This window comes from Haliotis asinina, chromosome 6 (assembly GCF_037392515.1).
Source record: "Haliotis asinina isolate JCU_RB_2024 chromosome 6, JCU_Hal_asi_v2, whole genome shotgun sequence".
NCBI classification, from domain to species: Eukaryota; Metazoa; Mollusca; class Gastropoda; order Lepetellida; family Haliotidae; genus Haliotis; species Haliotis asinina.
In genome coordinates, this window is record NC_090285.1 from 60,135,719 (window position 1) to 60,159,336 (window position 23,618).

General features: G+C 38.4%; 2 protein-coding genes across 5 annotated transcripts in view; both read left to right on the top strand.

Moving 5' to 3' along the window:
* LOC137286178 (fibronectin-like) overlaps nt 1-23,618 on the top strand; it is a 263,485-nt gene that overhangs the window by 229,270 nt on the left and 10,597 nt on the right. The window contains exons 20-21 of the mRNA XM_067817877.1: nt 9,739-9,852; nt 22,218-22,284. Coding sequence (XP_067673978.1) covers nt 9,739-9,852; nt 22,218-22,284 — 181 coding nt within the window. The remainder of the gene's footprint in view (nt 1-9,738; nt 9,853-22,217; nt 22,285-23,618) is intronic.
* Nucleotides 1-23,618, top strand: part of LOC137286175 (receptor-type tyrosine-protein phosphatase H-like) — a 298,258-nt gene that overhangs the window by 150,171 nt on the left and 124,469 nt on the right. The window lies entirely within an intron of this gene.

The window sequence follows — 23,618 nt, forward strand, 5'->3', positions numbered from 1 at the left end:
TCAGTACAACATAACTGTGCTTGAAGAAAGGGAAGACAGCACTGGTTACGACATTGTTAAGATCATAACAGTTTCAGGTGTGTTTGTTTTCTAGTTCACACGTTCATGGTTTGATTTCAGTGAATGGTCCTGAGTGAGCTGTTTGTTTTTACACATACATTAAGTGATGATATATTACGGATACTCTTATCAATGCAAAAAAAAAAAAAACCGTATAAAACGATAAAACGTAAATAATCTATATATCTAGACATCATACTGAAATCATGCTACATGAAGTCAAAACAGATTCCCTTTTTCGTTAGCCCTTCAGTTCCCTTTAAACAGTCTGGTTATCTTCTTTGAAAGGCATTCAAGAAGTTGTCTAGGTGAAGGTGATTGTGTTAGTATCTGCACAGAAACGTCGCATCCATTGCAATATAGAAGTTGACGCTCCATAGCACTTGGTTTTCCTTAATGTGGTTAACGTTGTCATTTAAAACTGAAGTATAAACGGGCTTTTTCCCATACGTTGCCTTGACACATAGTATCTTTAGGTATTTCAATGAATGATAGTAGGTCTTTAACTGCCGATCATTTGTCTTTCAAATCATGTTATATATGGAGAGGTAATTGCGTAGATTTCACTGTCCTGTTTGTTGTAGGAAACTGTGTGGTTACGGTAGTTGTTATAGAAAGGGTGATGTGAATGAATGGGTTTAGTTATAACTTGTTTCAAAACTCCATCCTTGCTGTCTTTAAACTCGTTGAGAGAAGGCAGTCTTGGAATTGCACTCCCTGGAGTGACGGCATCATTTGATGATCTGGTGAATTGTTTTAAAAATGCAATACAATATTTGATCATACACTACGTTTCCGATTGCCCGATTATAAACCGTATGATATAAATTTTCTCGTATGGGGTGTATACACCCCGAAATCGGCTCGTTTGTCACCGTCAAAGTACTCATCGTTCGATACAGCACGATTCTGGCTTTTTAAATTCCGACGTACACTGTCATTTCTATTTAATTAATTTTTATACGCTCGTGCCAAAAGAAACCAGTCTCTCTCTGGATTATCCGATATCACCACACTTGATTTATAACCAAGTTTTGAATATCTATCCACTCGTGTTCAGCAAGGAAAAGATAATTTCTCGATTTGATGAAATTTTGCAATTTGAGGGGGACGTTTGAAAATGCAATGAGTTCAAACATAGTATGCCCGTGGAAATAGAAAGACTATCCAAATATGCGCTTCGGATATTAACAATCATTCCATTTCCGACGAAACAAACTATCATTGAACCTATTCCTAGGACAGATGACGACATAGTCGACGTGATAAGTATGCTTAGCTTAATGCTCTCCTAGATTCAAGAGGCAAAATGTACGAAATCGAAAGTTTGCAAGGAAACGGGGTTAAGGTCATAATCTTGATCTACAGGTGTACTCCTGCCATAACAGTTGAACTATAGGGAGGCCACGCAGTGTATTTGCAAACCCAAATGTGTCAGGTAATAGTGTTCGAGCACAGGAAGCTTAATTTGTATCTGGTGTTTTGAACATATATCAAGGCACCCGTGAACGGCCACCTCCTCGTGGTGGGTGCTGGGTAACGCAAAGAGCCGTTCACCCCTGTTGTGGACCCGGGGGGATATTTGGTCCACTGTGTGCTCACTGTGGTGAGAAAACTCACACAACAGACGATTGTTCTAGTGATTTAAAAAAGAGCACCAACTGTTCAGGCGACGATTTTCAAAACAGTGTCCTATTTGTAAAGAGCAAATGGAGATCAACAAAATAAAATTTACTCAAAATATCTCTTTTTCTGAGGCAAAGAAACTGGTAAAAACATATGATCTTCCAGAAGGTTATGCTACAGTAGCAAAAACATCATCTGAGTCTAGCTTTAAAATAACAACATCAACTACAGGCTGCCAAACTACCTTGACTTGGGTAAACTACGATTCTCCACAGCATTTGTACCCTGCGATATCATCTCAGACTGAGGAATCACTTCTTAGTACATCCAAGTCTTCTTCTGATCACAAATCATCATCATCCCAGTCACACTCAGTCTCAATCGACAGCTGATAGTCAACAAACTGTTAAAGTAACAAAGTGGCAGAGCCCCAAAATGATCACTAAATAGAATTCAGTTGTTTAACAAATATGGGTCTCTTGAGGGCATGGACGTATCTGAAAAAGTCCATTCTAGGGCACATAGCTAGTCGCCCTCCAAAAAGGGGCGGGATAGATTCCCAATAAATCCCCCAAAAAGATAGTTTATTTCAATAATATTGTACAGTGGAACTACAGAGGGTTGGGGAGTAATTTACATCAATTGCAGCTATTAGTCCAAGATTTTACACCTTCAGCAATATGTCTCCAAGAGACATATTTAAAAAATACAGATACTTTGGACCTTCGTCATTACAAAGCATATCATTGCTTTTCACCTCCAGGTGATAAGGCCACGGGAGGATCTTCCATTCTAGTTAAAGAGAACATTATCCATAGCTCCGTTTCACTTAATACTAACCTGCAGGCCGTTGCAGTACGACTAACTTTGCACGTTGCGTTTACATTATGCTTTCTCTATATCTCTCCTTCTTTTTGACGTTTCACAAAACCGAACGTCAAACTTTGTATGGCCAACTCCCGAAGCCCTGTATTATAATGGGACATCTGAAAGGGCACAACCCACTCTGGGGAAGTGTAACTACAAACGCTAATGGTAAATTACTGGAGGACTTTTGTTCTGATAATGAGTTATGTATTTATAATGATGGTTCCAACACATATTTACACCCTGGTACAGGAATCTATTCTGCTCTTGACTTGTCACTCACCAGTTCAGAACTACTCAATAAATTTGAATGGTCAGTCCACGATGGCCTCTGTGGAAGTGACCATTTTCCTACTATACTAAAACCTGTAACTCCATTTCATGTTCCTCCATCATCAAGGCGGAATTTCAAACTGGCTAACTGGGATTTATATGAAACACTGTGTGCTACAAAACAAACTTCAACCTGTGATTACACGATGCCATTTTAGAAAGTGGTCAAATGCAACATATGTCATATTTGGGATTTCACTTTCTTAGTAAAGTACAAATTCTAGTACTTTTTTCGGTTGAGTCCCATCCGGGATTCGAACCCGCAAACTCCAACCTGAACGTTTTATTGACGTTTCTGATGCTATTAAATGTTTTTTTCTGATGAATTGAACTCCACAGCTAATGAGTATTTACCAAAGTCCTCTGCACGTCCGCAATTAAGAAAACCATGGTTCACTGATGAGTGCAAACAAGCTAGGAATGCAAGGAAAAACGCAGAACATTAATTCCATCACCATCCCATGGTGCATAATTGAACTAAATTTAAACTTTTAAATGCTAAAGCGCGGTGTACCTTTAAACAGAACAAACGCCAATCTTGGCAAAATTATGTATCCAAAATATATTCTCTGACACCCATGTCCAAGGTACAGAACATGATCCAGAAAATTAAAGGAAAAGGTACTAAATCTAGTGTCCATCATTTTAAACATGGAGATCAATTACTTACAGACAAATCAGGTATTGCAAATAAACAGGGTGAAATCCTCGCTAAACACTCTTCCTCTTCGAATTATGTACCTAAATTCCAGCAGTATCAAAAACAACAAGAAAAGAAAACTATCAATTTCAATTCAGATAATGGGGAAGACTATAATGAAACATTTTCTATTCATGAGCTCTTGATCAAGATCAGTGACACTGCTACAGAAGCTGATAACATACATTATCAACTCCCGAAGCACTTACCAGAATCCTGTTTAGAGACGCTGTTATATATTTTTGATGATATTTGGACTTCCGGGAAATTTCCTTCTTCGTGGCGTGACGCTATAGTAGTACCAATACCTAAACCTGGACGTGAGCATACGGATCCATCCAATTATCGTCCGATTTCATCGTCTAGATGTGTTTGCAAGACCATGGAACGCATGATACATAATCGATTTGTTTGGTACTTGGAAAACAAATAACCTCATAACAGATATACAGTGTGGTTTCCGTAAAAACAGAATCACTGTCGATCACCTCGTGCGACTGGAATCATTTGTTAAAAACGCACATCATTAATAAACAACACACTGTGTCTATCGTTTTTGATCTCGAAAAAGCATTTGACAGAACCTGGAAATATGGCATTTTAAGACATTTACATGACTTCGGCTTGCGAGGTCGTTTGCCTGAATTTATAGCCAACGTTTTAGATGACAGACAATTCCTGGTCCGTGTGGGTTCTACCCTGGCTGGTCATTACAATCAGGATCAGGGTGTTAAGACAGTATGTGTCTCTCACTCATTTTATCATCAAGATCAACAGTTTATCTAAAGCTTTAAACAATCTAATAGACGGATCGTTATTTGTGGATGATTTTAATATTTCTTGCCAGGGGTAAAAATATGCATACTATTGAACGGCAACTGAAGTTGTGTTTAAATAAAATAGATACACGGTGTCTTGAAAACGGCTTCAAATTTTCTAAATCAAAAACCAATTGTATACACTTCTGTCGTACATACAAACCTCATAAAGACCCAGAACTATTTCTAAGTGGCACCCCTATCAAAGTTACCAAGGAGAGTAAGTTCTTGGGACTTATTTTTGATTCACATTTGACCTTTTTGCCGCATATTAAATCCCTTTAAGCCAAATGCCTGAAGGCACTCGATTTATTAAAGGTTGTTTCTAATTCAAAATGGGGAGGGGGTCAAACTGCTCTTCTTCACTAATATAGATCACTGGTGCCATCGAAACTTGATTACGGCTCTATGGTATATGGTGGAACCTGTCAAAGCAACCTAAAACTACTTGATCCTGTACACCTAAGGCCTAAGACTTTGTCTCGGTTCTTTTAGAACTCCTATCGACAGTCTATACGTCGAGGCTGATGAGCCTTCTCTCAACCCATGCCGTATAAAACTATCTTTACAATACATTACAAAATTGTCTTCTAATGAGTCTAATCCTGCATTTGATCGTGTCTTTAATCCCCGTTATGAGGATTTGTATAACACAACGTCTTCCCTTGTTCCGCCTCTTGGGCTCGGAATTAAGCCATTTCTTGCTGCTTCTAGCATTGAGCTGGAAAATATAGGTAAGTTCTTTCTTCTCCTCCTTGGCAATTGGTTAGGCCCCAAGTGGACCTAACATTAACTACATTTTAAAAAAATCAGAAACTAATGAATTTGAAAATAAAAACAAGAATATAATCAATTAAACGTATAATCAATAAATACACCAATTATAAATCCTTATTTACAGATGGGCCCAAGGACAGTGGTGCCACTGTCATTGGTCCAGAACAATATCTGCTAGATTAAGAGAACAGTTCTATTTTTACAGCTGAAGCTAACGCCATATTAACGTCTCTTAAATATACTCAAAGACACCCTAAACATAAACAATATATAATCTTTTCAGATTCTCTTCTTTGCTTTCAGGCGATCAAAATTATTTCTTGTAAACATCCACTTTTCAGTGAAATCATTGAATTGTATAATGATCTTGCTATTGGCCAGTACGACATCGTCTTTTGTTGGTTACCCAGCCACGTAGGCATTTCTGGTAACACAATGGCCGATCTTGCTGCCAAGGCAGCACTCAACAAATCTGTGACACCACATTACAAAACTTGCATTAGAACTTACATCCGTGATCTGATGCAGAAGAAGTGGGACACCTAAGTAGGTATGAATAAATTACATGAAATAAAACCTTATATTGGTTACACCTACTTGGGCTTTCAGTCCAGATTTGAAGAGGTTATTTTACGACGATGTCGTATTGGCCATACAAGATATACTATGTATACCTGGTAAAAGGTGAGGATCCCCCGTTTTGTATTCCTTGTGATGAGAGTGTCACGCATATTTTGCTTGACAATGTTGAATTCTGCAACCCAAAGGAATAAGTATTTTACAGTTTAAAACAATTAATGATCTTTTTCACTAGCGTTAGTTCTCCTTTAATTATTAGTTTTTTAAAAGAAATTATTTTTTGAGGTTGCAATTTGAATAATATGTTCTGTTAATAGATGTATTGAAATTATTGGTAGTTTGGATTAGTAACTTGAATTGTTGGTGGCTCTACCCTCAAAGGGGAGTGAAGTATTGTAAAATTATTGTCCTGCTGAGAGGGTACGTAAGTCCAAAAAATTTCACAGTAAATTTAAACTTTCCACTGTTCTTTGTCGTGTATTTTTAATTTTTGGCTAGATGTGTCTAAATTGCTAACAGGTGAGGGAATGATGTAAATCCAACTATGGTCCATGCAAGTAGCAAAGGTATTGTAAGTCCCCATGGTCCCTGGTGTGGTGATCTACCTCCAGTTCTTGGGAATCTATAGCCTGAATTTATATTGTATTGTCCAAATAGCGATATACGTTTTAACTTTCCACGCTAGTTTTAATTCCATTTGTGATATTCTAGTTGTTTTACTGTCCTTCGTTGACATGTTTTATAGTAGACATATATACTGAACATCATTGAAAACGCACCACCTGTAAATTTTGAAATAAGGCAATAGAATCTTTTGGAAATGGAAAATTAATGGTGGGAATTTTGATAATAACACACTAGATCGTAAATAACGCTCTACAGTAAAAAACGGATCGTTCGAACACATCATCGAACACATCACATGAAAACAACAAAATTCATGCACATCACACACGAAGGGCACAAATTGCATGCAGAAAGCATGCTGTTCAGGGGTATAAATGACCTTCGGCACAAAACCGTTCTCATTTTTGCAGTACTTTCGTAAGTAAAGTTTTTTCGCCATGCCAAGATTGTCACCAGAGGAACGAGAACAGGCCTTGGGTATGTTGCAGGTCGGCGCTTCAAGCAGAAACATTGCACGACGATTTGGGTGTCATCATTCGACCATTCTGAGGCTTGCTAACAGATACCAACAAACAGGAACCAGCAGGGACCGGCAACGCCCAGGTCAGGCACGTGTTACCACCCCTCGTCAAGATCGAGACATTGTACGGCGCCATATTCGGGATCGAACCTTGCCCGCTGCCAGAACCGCCAACGCTGTCCAGGGTCGACGTGGTTTGATCAGCACTTCCACCGTCCGACGCCGTCTCCGTGCGGCAGGGTTACGTTGTCGACGCCCTTACGTTGGACCCATCCTGACTGACAGGCATCGCCGTGAACGCCGACAATGGGCTGAACAGCATCGTGTGTGGTTGTTACGACGTTGGCATGGTGTGGTGTTCTCCGACGAGTCGCGTTTTCACTTGCGAAATGCTGACGGGCGTCTACGGGTATGGCGTCGACGGGGTGAACGTTATCATCAGGATTGTGTTGTGCAAACCGATCGATGGGGTAGAGGCAGCATTATGGTGTGGGGAGGGATAAGTTATCACCACAGAACCGCTCTGATTGTTTGTCGTGGCAGAGTGAATGCCGTTTACTACCGTGACAACATTCTTCAGAACAACGTCGTTTCCTTCTTTCACCAGCATCAAGATCTGCACACATTTCAACATGACAATGCACGAGCCCACACTGCACGTGTTTCGATACAGTATCTGGCTAACAACAACATTCCTCTACTTCATTGGCCTGCATTGTCACCAGATTTGTCACCCATCGAACACTTGTGGGATTACATCGGCCAACGCCTCGCACGTCGTCCGCAGATCAACAACCTTGGGGAACTCGACAATGCCTTGCAGCAAGAGTGGAATGCAGTGCCTCAGGACTTTATTCAGAGACTTATCCGTTCAATGAGGAGACGTTGCACGGCTTGTGTTGCTGCTAACGGGGGTCATACACGCTACTGACTTTCCATTTTGACCCCATCTTTATTTCATTGTCAGCTGCATTAAATCTTCACTGTTTTGCTTGATTGTTTTTTGCTTCTTTACTTTATCAAACATTGGTCTACACAAATATGTAAAATTTACATAGATTGCTCACTTCTGCTCTTAGAAATCCACAATTTTAGGGGTGGTGCGTTTTTAATGATGTTCAGTATATTTCATTTCAAATGTTATAGTCACGATATGGCTGAGACATTGCCGATGTGACGTTAAATATTAACTCACTCACTCACTTGAACATATATCAATGTCAACAAGTGAACGATCGTCAAGAGACCACCAGGCTACTTTAATAAAGATGACCAGACCTCCTGTAACTACGGATAGTACCTCACGCACTCAGTAGTCAGTAAAGGTAAACACGTTTCAAAGCACAGAAATATGAATCTATTGTTTCTTAACGGAATATACTATTTTTGTATTATGATTACATCTTTCGAGACTTACAGCGTTTAGCATGTGGTGAAGCTAATCATCACGCACAGTAAAAGAAACTACACAGTATATCCCTTCAGATTACAGGTAATAATAAACTTGGTCAGTATAACATGAACTTAGGAATCACTTGAGCTTGTAGTTACAATAATTTCATTTCGAAAATAGAAACGTCAAGTGACATCAGGAATAAAATTATTGATGCTCCAAGTCTGAACTCAATCCTTGAATCCTTGACAGGTTTTGTTGTGTAAACATAGCATTCGTTGGTTCGTCTGTTGTTCAACGCCGCAGTCAGCAATAATCCAGCTACATGGCGGCGGCAAATCATCGATCTACACAAATGGGATACGGTGACATGCATTAACCAATTTAGGGAGGCTGGTCACCAATCCCCGTTAGTCGTATTTTACGACAAGGATGAGTTGCTGAAAACAACATCCTTCACGAGCTAGGAAGAGTAGGTGAGTTAACATTAAATGTGCGATCTTGTAATACACTTCATGTTCTGATATCTTTATCGAAGAAATCATTTAGTAAATGTATATTTCAGGGTGGGAAACCAAGACACGGATCATTCGCAGTCTGTCCAGCTATTGGTTTTACAAGTTCGATATAGTAGCTCAAACAAAAGAAGGTGCTTCAGCCATTGTCAGGAACGGGCCTGAGAGGACACACGAATCGGGTACAATACTTGTTTACGACTATTAAGTTAAACCAATTTTAGCTGATTCTATATAATGGTTACTCTCTCTCTCTCTGTCTCTGTGTGTGTCTGTGCGTCTGTGCGTGGTGTGTATATGTGCGATGTGTGCGTGTGTGTGCGTATGTGTGTGTATGTGTTAGTGTGTGTGTGTGTGTGTGTTTAAACAAGAGTACAATCATTTGTGGATACACGTTACAGATATGGCAATTGTTTTGCCATCTAAGATATCAGAACATGAAGTGTATTACAAGATCGCACATTTAATGTTAACTCACCTACTCTTCCTAGCTCGTGAAGGATGTTGTTTTCAGCAACTCATCCTTGTCGTAAAATACGACTAACGGGGATTGGTGACCAGCCTCCCTAAATTGGTTAATGCATGTCACCGTATGCCATGGATGGTAGAAATGGAGAGATTGTTAACGCCAGCCTGGATTATTTTACAAACGTAAGTTGGATTGTTTGAGCATTTTCTGTTTGCATTATTTGTAACTGCGATCTGTGAACAGTGTCAGTACGACATGCAGGGAAAGTGGAATTGATCAGCGTCGTGGTTAGATTTAAAAGGGCAGGTTAAAACGGATTCATTAATTCGTCAGGGATACTCAACACGTATCTATCACATCTGCTAGTGTAAGCTCGTTGGGTGGGGGGTGGGGGTGGGGGGATGGGGATTCATTACTATTATTGCTTTTACCTTTCGTTATATTTGTTCACCAGCAACAGTCGACTTATGTGGAGCCTGTAAGGATGAATAAGAACTTTACCAATAAGGGCGACTGCATGTGGAATGTGAAGGTGAACGTAACTACAGAATTCAAGTATGTCTTCCATGTGAGTTGAGACACGAGGCATTACAATATCACTTTACTTATCCTGAATGCGATTAATATTTTCATGAAGAAATTTCAATCCATGAAACTGTAAATGACGAAGGATCCGGCGAACGAGAGATTCGGGTACAACATCACATTTACCAACATGGCCATCATCACAACATCACATTTACCAACATGGCCATCATCACAACATCAAGTCATACGTTGTCTGATAGCCACTGAAATGTAACATGATTTTACCTTACCGTAAGTCAAGTGAACCTGGCTGTCCTTTGTCCACTGCCCTTTGTCGATGTCCTCAGTATGTGTTGGTTTTCATAAAACACATTCATTTCTCCTCATTAAAAACAAACGATGGTTGAGCAGAGACAATCACCAAATAATGAATAATATACAAATATTCAAGCCACGACAGTGGAGAAGCTTCATAAAGTGGCCTGAGCTCGATGTCGAGGCTACAAATGACCATCTCAAGTCAACCGTTTGTCTGAACACTTAATATGAGTGGTGTCTGCATGTGTTTATGCTCTAAAATTTGTTTCAAAAGGTTGTCTTCTTATTAGGTTAGATATTGAAACTATTTGATTCTGTCCACGACCAAGACCTAAGACTTTGTCTTGGTTCTTTAAGAACTTATCTTTTGACAGTCTTTACGTCGAGCCTTCTCTCAAATAACGCCTCACAAAACTATCCTTATAAAAGCTTACAAAATTATCTTCTAATGAATCTACCTCTGCATTTAATTTTGTCTTTAGTCCCCCTTATGCGGATTTGTATATGAACAAAAGGTCTTCTCTTGCTCCGCCTCTGGGGCTCAGAATTAAGCCATTTATTGTTGCTGCCGGCATTGAGTTGGAAAATATAGCTCCTTCCCGCCTTCTTTCTACTCCTCCTTGGCAGTTGGTTAGGTCACTAATCGACCTAACATTAAGTACTTTTTTAAAAAATCAGAAACTAATGACTTACAATGTAAGCAAGTATATAATCTATGAAAAAGTATATATAGCAATTACAAATCCGTATTTAGAGATGAGTCCAAGACGGTGGCGCAGTAGCTTGTGCCACTGTCGTTGGATTTAGAACAATGTCTTTTAAATTACCGGAACACGTCACAATTTAATTCTGGACTCACAAAAGTCCAGAAACTCTCAGCACTGTGGCCACTCTCGCACATGCGATTTCGCAAAATTAAACAGGCAGCTGTTATGTATATGTGCTAAGGATGAAAAAATGAAAAAAAATTTTTTCGAAAACTCAAAATTTAAACTCGCTCGCCCATGGGCACGCCCATGGGCGAACAATGGCCAATGGGTAGGCCCATGGGCAGGCCCATGGGCGAAAGTGTTTCATTTCATCCAGAATAAATGTTTTGGAGGTTGTAAATGAATGAAAAAATGTTGATAAGTATCATGACACAAATTTCAGCCTGTTGTGACTTGACTCTGCTAACTGACAGCGATTTTGAAAAATCTCGCCCATGGGTGAAAAACATATTGGCCCATGGACGAGAATAATTAATTTCATTGAAACTACATGTTGTTTTTTTCCAGGCTATGCAGTTTTTCAATAAATGAACGTGTATTTATTATTGTCTTGACACGAAATTAAGCTTATTTTGACTTAATTCGGCTAATTAAGAGTGATTTTTTTATAAAGTCTCGCCCATGGGCGAAAACCATTTGGCCCATGGGTGAGAATATTTACTTTTACTCAAAATACACCTTTTCCCATGTTTTGGAGGTTGTGAATGGATGAAAGTATGTTCATAAGTATCATGTCACAAAATTCAACTCATTTTGAATTAATTCCGTTCATTTAGAACTATTTAACAAAATCTCACCCATGGGCGAAAAACATTTTGGCCCATGGGCGAGAATATTTCCTTTTACCCCAAACACATCTTTTCCAATATCTGGAAGATGTAAACGAATGAAAGTACATTTATGAGTATCATGACAGAAAATTCAACTCATTTTGACTTAATTCCTCTAAATGAGAGCAATCTTGAAAACTCTCGCCCATGGGAGAAACATATTTTGGCCCATGGGCGAGAATATTTGCCTTCACTCAAAATACATCTTTTCCTGTGGTTTGGAGGTTGTAAATGAATGAGGATATATTTATGAGTATCATGGCACAAAATCCAACTCATTATGACTTAATTCTGCTAATTGAGACCGATTTTCAAAAACATCTCGCCCATGGGCGAAAAACATTGGGGCCCATGAGCGAAAATAGTTCCTTTTCACTCCAAATACATCTTTTCTAATGTTTTGGAGGATGTAAATGAATGAAAGTGCCATTATGAGTATCATGACACAAAATTCAACTGATTTCGACTTAATTTTGCGAATTCAGGAAGATTTTTAAAAATATGCCAGAATAATCACTTTTACTCAAAATACATCTTTTCCTGTGTTTTGCATTTTGTAAATGAATGAGGATATATTTGTAAGTAATCCAACTCATTTTGACTTAATTCTGCTAATTTGTAACAAGTACAAGAATCTGGATTTCCACTTAAATTTTCATAGCTTTTTTTATTGTCTTGGAGGTTGTAAATTTATGAATGAAAGTGTGTTTATAATTATCACGACAAAAAAAATGAAATCATTCCGGACTTAATTCGACTAATCTCTCTCGTGGACGAAAATATTTTCGTTTGCTCGTTTTCTTTATTTTGCAAACACATGGCTTAAAAATAGATGAAATTCTAATGACAATTCAATTAAATTTCGTGAGTTTAGTTTTATGTCGCACTCAGTAATATCCCAGCAATATGGCGGCGGTTTGTAGATAATCGAGTTTGGATCAGATAATCCAGTGGTCAACAGCATGAGCATCGACCTGCACAATTGGGAACTGATGACATGGGTCAACCAAGTCAGCGAGCCTGACCACCCGATCCCGTTAGTCGCCTCTTACGACAAGCATAGTCGCCTTTTATGGCAAGCATGGGTTGTTGAAGCCCTTTACTTCCAGCAACATATACAGTACACATAGAATACTAAGCCTTGAGATTCTTTTGAATTTAGGTATTCTATAAATATACCAAAATTCAACCTATACCTATGAAGTTGAAGTTATTTGTGAAAGCCCTAATCAAGAGTGACCAAACTCCAGTGACTATGCTGGGACACATTGATAAACGGTGTTGTGAGATCTTTAAACTGTATTGAAATATGTCTTGCCAATTCCGCTGACATTCACCAAATGTACCTACCTAGTAGTTTTAAGTGTACCTACCCAGTTTAGCATGTTTCGTTTTAATAGTGTGGTCTCCATTTTTAGTAATTCCCGTTTGCCCGTCCCGGCTTTTCTTCGTCCGAGGTTTTATGGGGTATTCTCCTATTTGTCAGACCAGAAATTATCTACAACAGGGGTAGGTCACTCGCTTGTTTTCTTTACCATTTGTACTAATTAGTATCTGCTCCTCATGCTCCAATGCACACAGTGACCTGATTCGTCTCCATCGCAACTTAGGCTGCGTTTAACAGTACTTCAGCCAGTTTACTGTATCAGTCGAAATCTTACAATCAATGAATGAATGAATGAATGAAGAGCAAGAAGTATATGTGAATGAATGAAAGAAATAATAAAAGAAAGAAGTACATATGTGAATGAATGAAAGAATAAATGATACACCACGGCCATCCCTTCCAAAACATGCTAAAGAACGCAAAACTATCGTTAGATCACATGTGTTAACATCAGCTTGTTATTGTCTCCCTGGTCAGGCGTAACAATTGTCAGACAGGTTAAAACAACAAACTATCTGGTTGACTGCACAGCTGCCTGTTGACGTAGTATACCCACATCACCTACTTTTCCTGCGTAACCTTCATCTACATCACCACCCTTAATATATTGAGCTGAGAGCACAGAAGGCCCTATAGCTGTAACCACTGAACCGTGGCGTCTCTCTGCTCCCAAGTTCCCAAGTGGGGGTGTCCTTCTCTACCTCTTCCATTAATCTTAAAACATCTAACAAGCTCAACGCATGCATCTTTTTAGTAAAATGTGATGTTATACATAATCATAAGAGTATTTTTATGTATTATTCAGTTGATAAATTATTATTTTATGATATATATATACATATATATGACACGCTGGACAGGTCTAGGGCATTTTGTGTTAATTTACCATTCCCATTTTCATAATGCTTAAAAAAGACACAAATTAATCTATCACAGAGTTTTGTCATTCCTTCACTCCAGCATGGTTGCTAAATCCCCTATGATCATAGTATATCGACTCTGCCATACCCAATTCACCTAATCCTGAGAAATCAACCAGTCATGACATACCCACATCGCCTAATTAATTTTCCGTACCTTTCGAGTAAAAAATACATAAAATGGGAGGACGCCTTGTTAACTAATGGGAGTGAGCCTTGTAGGGAGTACCCTCACTCTCACAAACCCACGTATTGAGGGGAAGCGGCCGTGTTTGTCGGGGATTTTTCTGGCTTTGCTAAATAAATCGTACATAAACATGTAAAATATTTTGCTTTGATTCTGTAACTACCCACATTATGACATTGAGACCATTTTGATTTATCGAGTAAAATACGATTGAATAGTTTTGAGTCTGAATCTTGCCACTTTAGCGCTCTATCTTTTTAAATGGGGCGTGCATACTAATATTTAGGTGTTTTGTAGTATTCCATCTATTTGTTTAAATTAACTGATTTACCTGTTTTTGCTTTGTTTGGGTTTTTTATTGCAAGTGGCCCAGCGAGTGAGTCTGCTTTGATACCTGTAAATTTATTCTGACGTTTGACGAGCGTGACGTAAACAAGAACATATATGGAGCCCCTGCATCAATACGTATTAAAGTGTTTGAAACATTATTCTAGACCAGTATTTGTACACAACTGATGAAATGTACCTGAAAGATCAAGATTCATAAGAACGTACAGGGCACATTTCTCCTACCCCATTTAAGAATGTTCATTTCTGATTGGTTCACGTGGCCTTGCGAGGGAGAATAGATCATTAAGTTTTACCCCGCCACGTGGGAAAAGCCTGCATCCAGTCAGTGAACTGTAAAGCAGTGGTTCGAATCGACTATAGTAAGTACCATGTTAATATAATACATGGTTTCATCTTGTTTTGATGCTCTATTTACATAAAGTGATATTTAAACATTCGTTATGGTAAATATGGTGTAGCAATGTGATGAAGAGTATGCGGGTTTTCTTCATCCCATTTCATCCACCGATGAGAATGGTGGTATCCTCTTTTGGTTCACACCCGGATTGTCGATTGTTTTATCAAATACACAACTGGACTGTCGAAAAGCAGTGGAGTGTGACAGTGCTCAACACTGTTCTAGTGACACCCGGAGCGTCGACTACCTTGGAGAACTTGTGCCCGAGAATGCCCGAGAATAGCAGAAGACTCGTCTCCACTCTAATTAACGAGCTAAAACACATACACAAAGACTTCGGTGAAAGAATGAGCTGTGGAACCAATTCCTGAATGATAGTCGTCGCACGAACAGTAGTCGAGAAAGTTGGTGTCATCGTGAATCGAGGGCCTGTGAGCATTGTAAACTACATATTGTGACACAGTGGCCACAATAAAGAATAAAGAAGAACTTGACAGAAGGCTTCAGCGTCTCAACGAGCAGCTCCAAAGACAAGAGATTTTCGTAATGAGCTGTGCTCATCAGACTGTCTGCCTCGCTCATAGTGACCACATTTCTGTACTTTATAACGTATTTGGTTTTCCTTCATGTCCGGAGCGTCGAACGCCATAGTGTTGACACCTGATTACCTCCTTACGTAATACCCGAACCATCGAATTTACAAAAATTTCAATTCAATTTTAGACAGCCCAGGCAAGTCGTTTGTTTAAGGAGTAAGAGGATTAGGAGGCATGGTCGACTAGATTTCTTTGTTTAACTAATCCCACACGGCCTTCACAAATAGAGAGAATGATTTCTGTTCAGTTATGACATTGCTGTTCTCCATATGTCTCTATTTTCTCCACACATCTCCATGTTGTATTTTTGTGTGTTTTGTAACTGTGATTGGGACTGGTGAACAAGCTTTACAGTACCTCACCCATACAGCATATAATACAAATTATAAATGAAGCATGTGTCGTCATCCATATGAACTATCATATAATAACATATGCATACATATCATTACATCAAATACAACTATCATATAAGTAAACATGAAAAATAGAGTTATGGTTTGTTGTGTCTGACTAGCTCTTTGTAGAAACACTGAACATTTGTCAGAAGGTTTTTGACAAGTTAATTAGTTTCCTGTTAATAAAATAAAAATCAAGCTTTGTGTTTTATGATAAAATCGTGGACGGATTCAACTGTTTTCTGGTTTTCACAGTGAATGAGTTCTTTTCCGTTCACCCAAGTCATCATAGACCACAGTGAGAAAAGGTCGATCTTCAAGCAGTAAGGAAGACCATGATATCGTATGGAGTACGTGTGTCTTGGTCATCTCCTCCGTTACCCCCTCCCCGAATCCACACCCCACCAGGGCGTGTAGGACTTGTCTCGGTGGATAAAAAGGGACTCCTACAACCCCATATACCCCTAATCACAATGCTATAATTTGTCGTTTTTGTGTATCCGGTTTTGTGTATTCTGTAATATTGTATAGTACTGGTGAAGTGTTAAAGCAATATTTTGCTTGCTAAACGAACCACATTCTTTGAGAATCAAAATATGTTTTAAGCACATTTCCAAAATTGAAATGCAGCATGCACACGATAACTAAATTGGAAGGAATATCGTGCCGGACAAGGTTTTCCAGAGCACCTGCACATAAATGTCAATGTCTTTCAAAGACTAATATGTGCAGGTCTTGCAAAAGGACAAAGCAGGTAGCTTGACAAAGTTCTTGCAAAGGAGGTTTATACACAACACCAAAACCAACCGGTCAGCTCGACGCCTTATAAAACAATCAATTCGAGATTTCCTTTGAATGTGAGATGTTTGGCTGCGCGTCTTGCGCAATCAGTCTTTTTCATCCATATACACTCACGAACACCTGTTCATTTCAAAGCTGGTGTCCCCTAATGACCTAATGTGATCCATGGATGAATTTTGTATATGACAAGTAAAATACACTTGAAAGCGGCAGCTGTTATACTCCAATAAACAAGACCAGCGGACGAGACATGACTTTTTCGGCGCAAATTGTCGTAGGCGCTTTGCGGAAATTACGTAAGTGAACGCGGAAGAAACAGAAAGCGTCATCGTTCCGCTCAGTTTCCATTGTCTTTGCGAGTTATGCTGAGATACTCAACAAACTGAGATAAAAGTCAAAATGATGAAAAAGTGGAAATCAGTGTGTGGATTAAAACTTAAAAATCACTCATGAAGTCTCTGACAAAGTAATATCTGTGCAGGTCATGATCATTTGGAAAAAAATACGAAAGTTCTATGGATATACAACTTCTTATAAGGTAAGCAGCATTTCGGCGTAGCTGTTAAACTCGTTATCAAGAAAGGGATGTCTTACAGGTAGTCCTGTAAGTTAAACCTTTGTTTTGGGTCGAGGTCAAAATCGTTTGGTGTAGTGACAACGGTGTTGTTTTATGGGATTAGACACGGATTTTCTTTTAAAAAAGTAAAATTTGTGTCCTCAGGAAACGAAATAAGACACGTGTACCAGAATGTAAGTGAATCGATGTTAGCGAGTTCAATCAGTGACTTCAGTTAATAAAATGGGCTTTCAGTTCACTCCTTCCATTAGTAATGAGTTATTTAGTTTCTTGGTAAAATTGCTTGCAAGGTGAATGTTGATCATTTTAACAACTTCAGTTATGGCAATCAGTTATGACTTCAGTAAAGCTGCTATGCTTCACATTTCGTCCTACTTATTTTACGGGAAGATACCTTTGTGTAAACAGCTACATGTTCATTTTGAGAACTGGTAAAAAGGGAGAATATATCTCGTGAAAATGAATTTTGAAAGACTGCAGATCAACAGTTCCAGTTGTCTCAACAACATAATTTCTAAAATACTTAGAGACCACAATCACGAAAGCCAAAGCAAATCTGTTCGAGTGTAGCAAAAATAGTGAAAATTTATTTAAAAAATAGAAAAGTAAACGCAAAGTCAATCTTGATTACATTACGTATTCCTCATAGCCCGATATAATGATTACACATTAATAGTATGGATACGTTAATCTATAGTTTAAACTAATCTCCTCAAGTAATCGGGACTTGATTGGCAAGCATAAACATACATATCAATGCCGCTCCATACCAATAATATAATTACATAACATACATGATAACAACACTTCATGTTCCGCTCGTCAAATGTCAATGGTCTCAATGTCATAATGTGGGTAGTTACAGAATCGAAGCAAAATATTGTACATATATGTATCATGAAATAATAATTTATCAACTGAATAACACATAAAAAATACTCTTATGATATGTATAACATCACATTTGAGTAACAAATGCATGCGTTGAGCTTGTTAGATTTAAAAGATTAATGGAATAGGTAGAAAATGACACCCCCACTTGGGAACTTGGGAGCAGAGAGACGCCACGGTTCAGTGGTTACAGCTATAGGGCCTTCTGTGCTCTCTGCTCAATATATTAAGGGTGGTGATGTAGATATAGGTTACGCAGGAAAAGTAGGTGATGTGGGTATACTACGTCAACAGGCAGCTGTGCAGTCAACCAGATAGTTTGTTGTTTTAACCTGTCTGACAATTGTTACGCCTGACCAGGGAGACAATAACAAGCTGATGTTAACACATGTGATCTAACGATAGTTTTGCGTTCTTTAGCATGTTTTGGAAGGGATGGCCGTGGTGTATCATTATTCTTTCATTCATTCACATATGTACTTCTTTCTTTTATTATTTCTTCCATTCATTCACATATACTTCTTGCTCTTCATTCATTCATTCATTCATTCATTCATTCATTCATTCATTCATTCATTCATTCATTGATTGTAAGATTTCGACTGATACAGTAAACTGGCTGAAGTACTGTTAAACGCAGCCTAAGTTGCGATGGAGACGAATCAGGTCACTGTGTGCATTGGAGCATGAGGAGGCGCATACTAATTAGTACAAATGGTAAAGAAAACAAGCGAGTGACCTACCCCTGTTGTAGATAATTTCTGGTCTGACAAATAGGAGAATACCCCATAAAACCTCGGACGAAGAAAAGCCGGGACGGGCAAACGGGAATTACTAAAAATGGAGACCACGCTATTAAAACGAAACATGCTAAACTGGGTAGGTACACTTAAAACTACTAGGTAGGTACATTTGGTGAATGTCAGCGGAATTGGCAAGACATATTTCAATACAGTTTAAAGATCTCACAACACCGTTTATCAATGTGTCCCAGCATAGTCACTGGAGTTTGGTCACTCTTGATTAGGGCTTTCACAAATAACTTCAACTTCATAGGTATAGGTTGAATTTTGGTATATTTATAGAATACCTAAATTCAAAAGAATCTCAAGGCTTAGTATTCTACGTGTATTGTATATGTTGCTGGAAGTAAAGCTCTGTGTTCGGGACCCGTGAAGATCTGGAGTAGAAGAGGGCTTCAACAACCCATGCTTGCCATAAAAGCCGACTATGCTTGTCGTAAGAGGTGACTAACGGGATCGGGTGGTCAGGCTCGCTGACTTTTGCTGACACATGTCATCAGTTCCCAATTGTGCAGGTCGATGCTCATGCTGTTGATCACTGGATTGTCTGATCCAAACTCGATTATCTACAAACCGCCGCCATATTGCTGGGATATTACTGAGTGCGACATAAAACTAAACTCACGAAATTAAACTGAATTGTCATTAGAATTTCATCTATTTTAAGCCATATGTTTGCAAAATAAAGAAAACGAGCAAACGAAAATATTTTCGTCCACGAGAGAGATTAGTCGAATTAAGACCGGAATGATTTCATTTTTTTTGTCGTGATACTTATAAACACACTTTCATTCATAAATTTACAACCCCCAAGACAATAAAAAAAGCTATGAAAATTTAAGTGGAAATCCAGATTCTTGTACTTGTTACAAATTAGCAGAATTAAGTCAAAATGAGTTGGATTTTGTGCCATGATACTTACAAATATATCCGCATTCATTTACAAAATGCAAAACACAGGAAAAGATGTATTTTGAGTAAAAGTGATTATTCTGGCATATTTTTAAAAATCTTCCTGAATTCGCAAAATTAAGTCGAAATCAGTTGAATTTTGTGTCATGATACTCATAATGGCACTTTCATTCATTTACATCCTCCAAAACATTAGAAAAGATGTATTTGGAGTGAAAAGGAACTATTTTCGCTCATGGGCCCCAATGTTTTTCGCCCATGGGCGAGATGTTTTTGAAAATCGGTTTCAATTAGCAGAATTAAGTCATAATGAGTTGGATTTTGTGCCATGATACTCATAAATATATCCTCATTCATTTACAACCTCCAAACCACAGGAAAAGATGTATTTTGAGTGAAGGCAAATATTCTCGCCCATGGGCCAAAATATGTTTCTCCCATGGGCGAGAGTTTTCAAGATTGCTCTCATTTAGAGGAATTAAGTCAAAATGAGTTGAATTTTCTGTCATGATACTCATAAATGTACTTTCATTCGTTTACATCTTCCAGATATTGGAAAAGATGTGTTTGGGGTAAAAGGAAATATTCTCGCCCATGGGCCAAAATGTTTTTCGCCCATGGGTGAGATTTTGTTAAATAGTTCTAAATGAACGGAATTAATTCAAAATGAGTTGAATTTTGTGACATGATACTTATGAACATACTTTCATCCATTCACAACCTCCAAAACATGGGAAAAGGTGTATTTTGAGTAAAAGTAAATATTCTCACCCATGGGCCAAATGGTTTTCGCCCATGAGCGAGGCGTTTTGAAAAATCACTTTAAATTAGCCGAATTAAGTCAAAATAAGCTTAATTTCGTGTCAAGACAATAATAAATACACGTTCATTCATTGAAAAGCTGCAAAGCCTGGGAAAAAAAAACATGTAGTTTCAATGAAATTAATTATTCTCGTCCATGGGCTAATATGTTTTTCACCCATGGGCGAGATTTTTCAAAATCGCTGTCAGTTAGCAGAGTCAAGTCACAACAGGCTGAAATTTGTGTCATGATACTTATCAACATTTTTTCATTCATTTACAACCTCCAAAACATTTATTCTGGATGAAATGAAACACTTTCGCCCATGGGCCTACCCATTGGCCACTGTTCGCCCATGGGCGTGCCCATGGGCGAGCGAGTTTAAATTTTGAGTTTTCGAAAAAAATTTTTTTCATTTTTTCATCCTTTGCACATATACATAACAGCTGCCTGTTTAATTTTGCGAAATCGCATGTGCGAGAGTGGCCACAGTGCTGAGAGTTTCTGGACTTTTGTGAGTCCAGAATTAAATTGTGACGTGTTCCGGGTATCAGCTCTATTTTTACAGTTGAAGCAAACGCTATCTTGAGGTCTCTTACACATAGGGTCCAAAGACACCCTAAACATAAACAATATATAATCTATTCAAACTCTCTTTCTCGTCTTCAGGCGATTACAAAATACCTTGCAAACATCCACTTTTACCAGGAAATATTGAATTGTGTAATGATCTTGCCATTGGACAATGTGACATCGTCCTCTGATCTTGCTGCCAAGGCACACTCAACAAATCTGTGACATCATTTCTCTCAGTCCATACTCTGATTACAAAGCTAGCATTAGAACTTATATACATGATCTGATGCAGAGGAAGTGGGACTCCCAAGTAGGTATAAATACATTACATGCAATAAAGCCTTACACCGGTTTAACCTGTCAATCCAGATGTGAAGAAGTCATCATGCAACCATGCAGCATTGGCCACACGAGGTATACTCATGCATACCTGTCAAAAGGTGCGGATCCTCCGTTTTGATTACTATGTTCTTTAGAGAGATGAACTTTTATGATTGGTAGGATAGATTAGTTACTTAGATTGTTTTGGCTGTACCTTCAAAGGGGGTTGAAGTATTGTAAACTTATTGTCCTACTAAGAGGGTACGTATCATCCATCATACCTTTAATCGTAGTATATTTGTTACTTTAATATTGGCTTTAAAAAACTCACCAAAATCGGCAGTAGCTGAAGGGATGGTGTAAATCTAGCTAAGATCCATTCAGGTAGAAAAGGGTACGTAAGTCCCAAAACATTCACCTCTTTATCCACTGTTTCAGCATCATCCCAACCCTTAGTATCTTATCCTAGCTTTTGTATATCGTTATCTATTTATCTATCGTTGCATTATTGTTATCGATACAAAGACTTTGAAATCATACTTCTTCTATACATTTTCTCTGTGAGCAGGTCCGTCTGTACAACAAAGGGTTTGCCGGCTCCGTTGTCAGTGTAAGCAAAGATATAGCGGGAGGTGGTAAGTATTGCATTGCTGACTAACATTTCGACTTGCTGATTTAATGGATACTTGGTATTAAATGCAATGATGTGTTGCTATTATTTATCACACCCGTCAAACCTGCGGTTCATCCTTAAAAGTGACGAAACTAGTTCCACAGCCATAACAAATCTTTAGGTAGAGTGTAACCTATATAAGTGTGGCATGCACTCTTGTACATATTAATGTGTTAACTCAAAATTGAACTCTGCTGTTATCAGTTGACATGTGTTGAGGGGAATACACCAGACGTATGATTTAATGATTTTGTGGGACCAGGTCACTCAATGTGAAATACACCTCAGAAACACAAGTATTATTTTACGTTAGAGCATATCTCTGGGTCCCGATTGCAGCTAATGAACATGATGGCTTTGTAATATTATAAATGAAAGTGAGCATTTTCCAATCATTCTTTGGGTAACAGGGTCAATCACTGTGCAAATCTTTTGTGTCTACGATGATTTGAGTATTTTGTGCTGGTATTTGACGAAAATGTGTTCTGCATTTGGCATATTGTTTTTTCTAAAACCACACATTTTGTATGGAAAAGGAAATGAGTATGAGTTTGTTTTATGTGGCTGTATTTCTGTTCCAAGTTATTCAGCGTTGTGGGTTTTTATTAAATCCGAGAGTTCTGTCACTGAAACAAAAAGTGTATAACGTGTACTGTTAGTCAGGTGTCATAAGATTTCATGAAAACGTTCCATCATACTTAAGTGCCAGAATAGGGAACAGATGATTGAAGTTGATGTGCACCATCACAGTCATGTGATATATTTTTGTTTATTTGTTGTTCTTCTACACCCCAATCTGCAATATTGCAGCTATATGTCGTCTAAAAGCATGTTCATCGACCTACGCTAAAACTGGCATGCATCAACCAATTTTAGACATTGTCATTTATAGCAAACGTTAGCATAGCAAAGAAACCAAACATTTATATATAAGAGTGAAGTTCTAGAATGTGACGTTAAAGGGGCACTAGCGAAGAGCAATGTCCGTGGACTGGTTGTTGCTTTTGTTCTTGTTTTTCTCCCGTGAGTACCCGGATGATATTCCAGAATTTCTGACTGGTTCGTGACCTCTGCAGCGCCAGCCTTTGTATTTTGGTGTATGTTGTCTGTAATACAGATTCTGCAGAATGCTACAACACATAAATAAAAACAAAATGCAAATATTAAAATAAGACTTAAATAATACATCAATATCCACATGAAAGAACGATATCTGCAGCTGGTAAATAATGCTGTTCTATGTCGTGTGTCTTTCAACGGTCTTATATGCGAAAACGTGATACATCATACCAGATT